At 39.9% G+C, this 9,708-nt stretch overlaps 1 protein-coding gene across 1 annotated transcript in view; it reads left to right on the top strand.

Moving 5' to 3' along the window:
• The window catches only part of ACO1 (aconitase 1), a 33,452-nt gene that overhangs the window by 5,510 nt on the left and 18,234 nt on the right, over positions 1-9,708 (top strand). Inside the window, exons 2-6 of the mRNA XM_009648686.2 lie at positions 2,014-2,134; positions 3,824-3,992; positions 6,973-7,110; positions 9,134-9,203; positions 9,313-9,496. Coding sequence (XP_009646981.1) covers positions 2,038-2,134; positions 3,824-3,992; positions 6,973-7,110; positions 9,134-9,203; positions 9,313-9,496 — 658 coding nt within the window. The 5' untranslated portion in view covers positions 2,014-2,037. The remainder of the gene's footprint in view (positions 1-2,013; positions 2,135-3,823; positions 3,993-6,972; positions 7,111-9,133; positions 9,204-9,312; positions 9,497-9,708) is intronic.

The following is a 9,708-nucleotide window of genomic DNA, read 5'->3' as shown; positions in this document are numbered from 1 at the left end:
GTGACAAGCAGATAATGTGCCATAGCATCTTGAATTGCTGCTGTGGTTTGCCAAGATGCTGACTTGGATGGGAAATGTTACAGCTGCAGTTTATAATTACATGAAAATATATGAACTGAGTACAGTAGGCTCGTTATGGTCATATCAAAGTAATGATCTCCTGCTTTATCTGTTGGGGGACATCCCAGTGTTTTCTGTCTTCAGCTACCCTTAAACTTTCCCATGAGAAATGGGTATGCCTAAAATAAAGTTCTCAGCTTGGAAGGCAGAAAATAAAGCTCATCAGGAGCATAGATGACAAGGAGGGGGAGGAAGTAGTTTGCTTCTACAATTGAGCATATTCAAAACAGAGTTTGCTTAAAGAGGAATAGCTGAGTAGTTCATGCTGTTTAAAGGTGACACCTTAAACTTGATGGGCCTATGTGCGGGACAAGTATTTACAAACCTGGGAAGAGGGATCTTAGAAAATAACTTGTAGATGGGAATGTAAGAGGTGATATGTTTGGGGGGTGTGTAGTGTTTGCAGTCTGTTTATTTGCCTATCTTTCTGCCTTCCCTGGGCATTCAACTTTTTATCTAGAAGCTTCCATTGTTTTGTTTGACAGAACTCTGGAAGTTGTTCTTGCTGCTTTACACCCTGGATCTTCCGTTGTCACCATTTCTGCTATCTCTCCATCTCAATCTAACCTCTAACTTGGTTGTTGTCTTCAAAATACGTGAAATGTGATTTGTGCTTAAAATCCCCCATAAATGTTTTCCACGTAATCATATTCCCTGAACAGCCAATGAAACTGACAGGTGAGAGAAAATAATTTGCTTTTTGGCCTTGCATTAATTGTTTTTTCCAAATACTGGACTTTGTGCATCCTCTTGCACCAAACAGTCTCCAAGGCCTGTCAAAGGATGTGCCTATTATACCTTGATGGGGTTGGGTTTTTTTGTTTAAAAAACTGGGTCAAGGGAAGATAATGTTACTTAAATGCAGACAGGAACAGTGCCGTGGGAAAAAAACAACAGATCTGGAAATCAGGCCTGTGATTATATCTCATCTAACAAAATTTTAATCGTGACTGGGAATGTTGCCAGGCACTGAAGAGAATTGTCCTTACTCTTAAATTGTTAGCTGGCTCCTTGGCATGCGTTGGCCTAAGCATGTGCTCCCAAAAGAGCCCTAGGCAGAGTTCAGGTCTTAAGAGTGTCCTAGGAACTGTTCCATTAGGCAGTTTGCATGCAGTTAATCTTTTCTGGAGATTGAGAGATGTTTCTAGAGTGAATTTAGGCCCTTCTATGATAGTTGGCCTTGATATTGGGAATATCTCAGGGAACTTTAACTTGTATAAGTGAACCCTAAAAGTCCTAGGTCCCAGTGGAATGCTCTGTACAGTAAGTCATTAGGATACCCACAAAAAAGAAAAGATATCAAACTAAAATGATGTTTACAATAGTCTACTGTGGTTTTTGGTTTTGGTGGTTTTTTTTGTTTTTGCTGGCAACCCTAACAGGTCTTTCTGAAAACAGGAGGTTTCCCTGTGTCCCTGATAGTCAGGGTTTATAATCTTAGTCTGTAACACTGTCTGGCTCATATAAAACTATAGTGTTTTCTGTTTTAGTTTAATTTATTTTAATTTTGAATGCAAATGCCCATCTGTTTAGCTTTAGACCAATGCCACTTAAGAAATGGGACCATGTTGTCGTGATGGTTCATCAATCACAGAGGCAAAAAGGACTATCTAGAAGCAGCATAAGAGAGAATTGTGTAGACATTGAACTTCCTTTGTAAACCACGTGGTGTATCCATATTTTTCACAGTGCTCTTAGCTTCCTGCCAACTTTATCTCTGAGGACGTGTTACAAGTAGATTTGCAGGAGAAAAGTTATGACTAACACAGACTGTGCAGTACTTTTTTGTCTGGTACAGGCTTTGTAATGAGGTACAGATACATTGTGGGACATACACTTTGTATGTGGGACCAATGTTGTGGAAGTGGCTTTGATTTTTGTTTTGTGTTCTAGGGACGCTAAGGGTCTTGAATAACCATGAGCAACCCTTTTGTACGGATTGTGGAGCCACTGGACCCTAAACAGCCCCTGAAGAAGTTCTTTAATCTGAGCAAATTGGAAGATGTGAGATACGGTACGTTGACAACATAAGGAAAGCATTTCATTAACGTTGTTGAACAGAATCTGAAGAGACATTGCAACATTGGATAATATTTGGTGTCTGGAGAGAGCTATGAATTCAAAAGATGCTTCTTGAAAACAAAATTTTAACAAAATTTAATTCTGGAAATTTAGAACTACAGAAATGCTGGCAAGATCACAGTATTATTTTTTCAACATGCTGTGCACACAGGAGTCTTGGTTTTCTTGAGTAGGTGAGGAAGACTAGGCAAAATTAAGAGCACAAGTTTTCTCATATACTGCTGTGTTACTGTGGAGGGCTGGAAAGGACATAACACTGGTATGACTGAATCATCCAGAAAGATTGTTCAGCTTTAAAAAGAGTAGTTTCTAGAAAATACATTCTGAGGAGGCTTTTTCTTTAGTTCCCTTGACGCTTTCTGAATGTACTTAAGCATCTTCAATGTGGCAGTGGTAAAAATCTTACCATCTGTGCCACTGACTTAGAAAGCGAGTATCTGTAGCTTAGAACTGTCCATGTTAGGTGTTTTTCCTCTTTCAAAAAGGAAACAGGTGAATTCAGCAAGCAAGGGGAGGAACATTTTCTCTGAATGCATATCCATTGCAGGCTCAGATAGTGTGTAAATGAGAAATCAATTAATGTTGGACTTGGTGTGTGAAAAGCAGAGATGAGTCTTAAGAGCTAGACAAATACGTGTATGGTATTGCCAGTTGATCCATTCCAGGATTCCAAGAGTGGTAAACTCCAAAAAAATGGAGTAACTTGGCAACAGAAGAATGGGAGGCAGGGGGAAGATTTAAAAAAACCAAAAGCAACAACAACAAAAAAATAACCAAAAACCCGCAAATGATTCTGAATTACTGTGTCCTGAATAATAGTTGGGATTTTTTTATGATAGCAGTAATGAGGTCTCACTGTGATTAAGTGACTTTTGTGTTTTTGGGGGGCCTGTGCAGAAAGGTGGGATGAACTTGTCAAGAGATTTTTGAATGTAAATATTGTGAGAGGAAATCAAACAGCTACTATTACAATGGACCAGGGGAGGAAGGACAGACAAACTTTTTTTTTTTTTTTTTTTTTCTTCACACCCATTGCTTGTAGAAAGCTGTCAGGACTGCTCTAATAATACTTTGTATCATCTTCTGTAAGTATTTTGATCTTGAAGTAAAATGATGTGAAAGAAGATTAGCAAATGCACCATCTTAACTGCTGTTCAGTTTTGTTCTGTCTCTGGAGACTGCCTAGACCGCTAAAGCGGTGCTTTCCAACATGCCAGGTAGAAAATTTTGCTTTTCTAGTGCATGTACATGACTTGGTTCAGTGGCAAGAGTGAGAGGAAACTACAGAGAAATAAGGTGAGCACAGCATGTTTTCAGAGTAGTATTGCTGTGGAGGGTGGAAGAGCTGTGGAAAAGAATCCTTTCAGCAAAGATGTCTACTGTCTCACAGGGACTGAGATAATAAATCTGCTCAAAGAACTGAGTGGGGCAGGTCAGTTAAGCACTGACCTCCTGGTAAAGCTGGAGGCTAGAAAAGAGTGTCTGATAATTTGGGATAAAGCCTAGTGAGAATACAGGGACAGCACTCAAGGACCCATCTGCCCCAGGTATGGAACTCTGCACTTGCTGACCTATGCGCTAAGGTAAAAACTGAATTTGTTTCTTGCTCTTACCCATGCAGCACGCCTGCCGTTTTCTATTAGAGTCCTCTTGGAAGCAGCAATCCGTAACTGTGATGAGTTCCTAGTGAAGAAGGGAGATGTTGAGAATATTCTCAACTGGAAAGTGGTGCAACACAAGAATGTTGAAGTGCCGTTTAAGCCTGCAAGAGTTATTCTGCAAGACTTCACGTGAGTCTGATGCTCTCCAAAGCTGGGAAGAGGGACTCTGCAAAGTGTAGCAATGCTCAGCTTGGGGTGGAGGGGTGAACTGAGGGAAAGAATAGCAGTGAAATGTTTGGAAAGACCTTTTTTAGCTTTCCTGGATGGCATGCTACAGATAACACTTCGAGACGCAGGCGTTTAAGATGAAAGCATTAAATGAAGTGCTTCTGGGATGGAGAAATAAATGTTTTTATGAAACTCTTCAAAACAGAGGGGAAGAAAATGGGATGGATAAATTCCATCCAAATGAGGAAATTCAGAGTTTAGAGGGTTTGTTGTCGTTGTTCAGGGAGCAGGGGGTGTGTCTTTTTTTTTTTTTTTTTTTTCTCCTTTCCCCAGGGGTTCTTGCTTTCAATTTTCTACCCTTTTCAAATCTCATGTATAACCCAAATTGTAATTTTCTTTTCTAAGTCAATGTTATTCCAAATATATTTAAGACTTCTATTGAAAAAAACCGAATGTCTGCTTTTACCCAGAAATGCAAATTGAGATTCCTACCTAATAGACTCTGAAAACTGGGCCTTGTTACTGCAGTGTGATTAGTCCCCATGTGTCAGCATGTAATAGTCCCTGGTAGATATGGAAAGTCGATTTTTCAGGTGTAACAGTAGCTTCTAACTGTTTTTAATACAGCATTTGACTTGCAAGCCCACTGTCCTTTGTACCTTTGCCCTCTGCTTTGTAAAATAGTTTAATCCATCCATGGTAAGCCCCATGCTGCTAAGCTGTCAGTTGATTTTATTTCTCAGAACAGTAAAGCGTCCTTCTGTCAAACCTTCTGTTTTGCATTTTCCCAAATGTTGGCTGGGTGTTAGACACCCACTACAGCTCAACTCTTAAAGACATTAGGAAAAATTGCTAGAGCCTCAATTGAAAAAAGGGCTGATTTAAAATAGCTATTTTTTACCTTCTCGTTGTTGTTAATGTTTTAAAAAGCTGGAGCACAGAGGAAGACAAACTTTCATTCAAACCTTGTTCCCTTTGTTACTGCATTTCTTTCTTGCCCCCTACTCTCGTGCTGAGTTTTAAAAACTTGCCTGTAAGGCTGCAGAGCAAGCTGCATTCATGAAAAACGAGCTCTTGAACAGGCTCCTGAGAGGGATCTTTTGGAAAAAGCAGCTTTGGCAACTTTCCAGAAGCTATACAACAATTACATTCAAGTGTCCTGGATTAGAATTGTCAAATTTCCAAGATCTGATGGTTCTGTAATTGTCCTGAATTCTTCTATGACTAGATGGATGTTGTCTGTTCCTTTTCAACTGTGTAACATCTGTAAGCTGACAAAACAACTCTTACACTCCCTTCTTCCCACCCCTGCCCTCCCCTTAGGAGAGGGGGCACCGCCCTAGGTAGCATAACACAGAATTTGCTGTTTTTCTTGTAATATGCATATTCTGGAAAACCAAACTGCTTCGAACTGCTAAATCAATTAATCGTGCCAAGGTTAGATAATGTGGACCCTTTTTTCTGGTTTTGTACACACTCAGGATTTCTAAGGTAAAATTGTGTGGGAGTTACAAAGCCTTTTTTTCCTTCTTCTTGCATTGTTTCTGATATATTTTTAAATCCTAATAGCTTCCTTATAATCAGAGTTGAAAACATAAGCTCTCACTGCTTTGGGCTGCCATTGCAGAAACGCAGTGGGTTACTGAATGATGCCAGATCCTTATGAGCACGTCAGACAGCTCTTTTTGTCTCAGCAGCCAGCAAAATCAAGTAGGCTGGTATGCTAGAGGGTTTCCCAAACTGATTGAAAAATGTCATGGTAGTACATACCTCAGCAGAAGCTGTGAATGTATGTGCTGAGAAGCACCAGAGGCTTTGTTAAAATAAATACCGAAACATGTATGATGAATTGGATAAGACTGGTGTTGAAGTGCCAGGACTTCTTGTTAGTACTCCTCATTTACTTATGACTAAACTTCGGTTGGAAGTGGAGGGTGGACAAAAGACTCGCATGCTTTGACCCTCTGTATAGCTTACTTACCTCACTTAGGAAGGAAGGCTTAATTTAGGGATTTAAAAATCATTTTGGATGAATGAGATATAGAAAAGTAGAGAAAAAGGCCTGTTAACTTTCTTCTGAGTCACTTGGAGTTCAAGGGCTTGCAGGATTGTCACAAGATATGTGAGAAGGCAGAAAAGTGAATGTTGGCCCATAGCCTGAAAACATGCTGTTTGAATGTCATTTGCAATATAAAGTCTTTTGTCAGTGGTAAGTAAAAGAATTTGTTAGTAAAGATAAATGATACACTTTATTTCTGTTTTTCATGTTTGTCCAGTGATCTCCCAGGGCAGTTAAATCCACTTCTGGAAATACAGTTATTCTGCAAAGGTGTTTTGCAGTCATGTCCTTTGCAATTTAATAAATCTGATGCCCTGCTCTGCCAGTTTCGCTTGAAGTGTGGAACCGAACAGCCCTAATTATGGAGAAGGTTCTCCTGTGCTTTGCAAAACTTGGAAGATGTGACCCTTGCCTTAAAATTGGCTAAATAAACATAGCAAACAGTCAAAGAAAGGGCACTGTTGTTTTCTGCCTCCTCCCTTCTTTTTTAAACAGACTGGGGAGGAGAGAGAGGAACAGAGCAAAAGAAGAGAAACCAGTTCAAGGTCCCAAAGGAATGCTGCCTAGGACTAAGTTTCCACATTCCCAGACAAGCATGGTTGAGACTGCTTCTGTTACTTGACAAACTTTGGTTTTAGCTTTTCATTCTTACAGTGCTCAGGATATAGATACAGTTCTGTCCCTCCTGCTCTTCTGACTTTGTCTTCCCAAGGGTGCTGTCTCTGCCATAGAGTAATGATCCCAAGACTCAGGGTAAGGCTGTGGTTTGCTTCGTATGGGGCAGTAGGTGTCTGTTCTACATCTCAGGATTTTGGCTGTGTTTGTTTTGTTGGTTTTTCTTTTCCAAATTGTTTCACCTTGCCTATTTCTCTTGCGGTTTAGTGGAGTACCTGCTGTGGTTGACTTTGCTGCAATGCGTGATGCTGTGAAAAAACTTGGTGGAGACCCTGAAAAAATCAATCCTATCTGCCCTGCTGATCTAGTGATAGATCACTCCATCCAGGTTGATTTTAACAGGCGGTAAGAATACAAAATAACTCTTACTTTGTAATGGTAATAAGGAAGCTGGATCCAGTTACTGATAATAAAGGTAGTTCCATTGGTGGTATTCTTAGTATTTGGACTGTAACATCCTAGACTCAAGAATTGTTTAAGTTAGACTGTTGTATCAGTTGCTGTGAGTTAGATGGGGGAATTTTGTTTTTACTGTGGTGCATCTCTCAGCAGCACAAGCCTGGACTAAATATTAACAGAAACAGGCTCAGTCCAGACCTGTGGTGGTCATAATTTTTCATAATAATACTGCATTATTATTAGTTGCTCAGAAATAGCTTTTTTCCACATGGACATTTTTGACCCCATAGGGCTTTTTCAAAAGGACAAATGAGAATGTCTCCTTTCTTCCTTATTTATATAAGAACAGACCTGAGCTGCCCTAGCCCAGCTCTGAGGAGCTGTTTGCTGTTCAGTGCCTCCACACAGAAGAGCACAGGACACTATGGCCCCTATAGGTACAGGAAAAAAACATAATGCTATTCAATCCTCAGTGTGCTACAAAGAGATGAGCACTCACTAGACCCATAATGAAGTACAAGACCTCTGCATAGGTATCCTTCTACCCTCCGTGGTGTCTGAACATGGGCCTACTGAACTAATTTTCCAAACAGATCTTGCAATTAGATGTTTCTCAGTGGTTTCCTTCCATCTTCCAAAATTCTGAAATTTTTCAGTCTGCAGTTACCTTGCCTGCTAAAGTACTGTGAGTGTTTATTGTCCCCTCTAGGAGGTAATTTTGAAGAGGGCCACTTAAGTTACAGCATTGCAAAGAAGAAAATTCCTAGAAGGTGGAAATTAAAGAATGTAAAGAGTACTTTCTCAGTGCCAATATCTAGAGGCTGCTTTAGAATAAAAATACTGAATTTCTGAGCAGAAATGTATTGTGAAGCCTGCTTCATAGAAGAATGTTGCCAGACAGTTTTCAAATATAACTTTTTTTTCCTACTTCTTTTTTAACTGTAGACTAGTAAGGATCCAAATTCTCACTGATGCCATTTCATAGTTGGAAGTGGAGAACAAGGGCCAAAAAATGTTGACTTAATGTAACTGTCAAAAATCAACTCCCTTTAACTTTTTTTCCTAGAGATGCTGTATCTATTTGTAACGTAACACTAAGGAGTTTAGAAACAGACGCAAAATAGAAATAATCATCTAAAGACTGATTTCTGGGGTAATGGGTGTTCTAGCACTAATCTATTACTAGAAACCTAACTTTTCTTTTTAATTTGCATGACATAATTTTTTAAGATCTTTAGGAAAGTGTGTTTGTGAACAAGATATGTTTTCAACTTTACCATACGACAAAATCAACTGTGATTCTTTTTCTGTGTTATTTTAATAACATTCATTTTAAGTTATCGGTAGTATCCAGGACTTCATTTAGATAGTTTTTTGCTAATAATTACTGTTTGTCACAGCCTTATTTTATGTTTATTAGGCCCATGTATATATGGAGACACCATTGGCCAGCCCTACGCTTGAGTTCTTTCAACTCTTCAGGCCTAAGTTAGGAAGCTGCCTCAAGCAAAAAGTTTGTTAGCCCTGTCTGCTTTGAGACACAGGGGCTTCAGGCAGTACTGTGTCATCAGTGATAACCTCTTTTTACCTGAAGTTGCAGGGCAGTTGTGTTCCAGTTCCCTTTACTGCTTTGCTGATTGCTTCTGATTTAGGTCTTGGAAACTTCACATTGCTCTAACATGGAGTGCAGCTTTTCCCAAGCTACAAGTTTTAGGCCTGCCACATATATAATATGCAGATTAGCACTCACATTTGAATCAGACTTCAGGTATAATCTCCTAAGATTTCTTAAGTCCTTTTCATTGGTTGTCTGCAGTTCACAGCTGCAGTGAGATTAAAAAGATAAGATTGATCAGCATTAACATAAGCTAATAACTCTTCTTTTCTTTCAACCCGTGGGTATATCTAACCAGACATAAATTTCAGGTGGATGCTTGTGGTTCTGACAGCTGGTTATTTTTGCTTGCAGGTCAGACAGCTTGCAAAAAAATCAGGACCTGGAATTTGAAAGGAACAAAGAAAGGTTTGAATTCTTAAAGGTACTGAAAGAATTAATCCTATTTGCATGAAGAAAAGTGGAATGAACAAAAGTTCTTCCAGAGCTTATGTGCATTGAAAATTTTTTACCCCCAATTCTTTCTGTTTCAGTGGGGCTCTCAGGCTTTTAAAAACATGAGGATTATTCCACCAGGCTCTGGGATCATCCACCAAGTGAACTTGGAGTACTTGGCAAGAGTGGTGATGGATCAGGATGGCTACTACTATCCAGACAGTGTGGTGGGCACTGATTCACACACCACCATGATCGACGGCTTGGGAGTGCTTGGCTGGGGTATGTGCAGTAGCATATAGTGGGTAGTCTGTTGGCTGACTAAGCTTTGTTCCAGACTCTGATGAGTTGACCCTGTCTGGCAGGTTAGTCCCCACCCAGTCGCTCACTCACTCCTCCTGCCAGCAGGATGGGGGAAGAGAATCAGAAGGGCAAATGCAAGAAAAAAAACCTCATGGGTCAAGACAAAGAGAGCTTAATAAGTGAAGAGGGGG

This window comes from Egretta garzetta, unplaced genomic scaffold, assembly GCF_000687185.1.
Source record: "Egretta garzetta isolate BGI_Z169 unplaced genomic scaffold, ASM68718v1 scaffold271, whole genome shotgun sequence".
NCBI classification, from domain to species: domain Eukaryota; kingdom Metazoa; phylum Chordata; class Aves; order Pelecaniformes; family Ardeidae; genus Egretta; species Egretta garzetta.
This window is presented reverse-complemented; position numbering and strand designations above follow the sequence as displayed.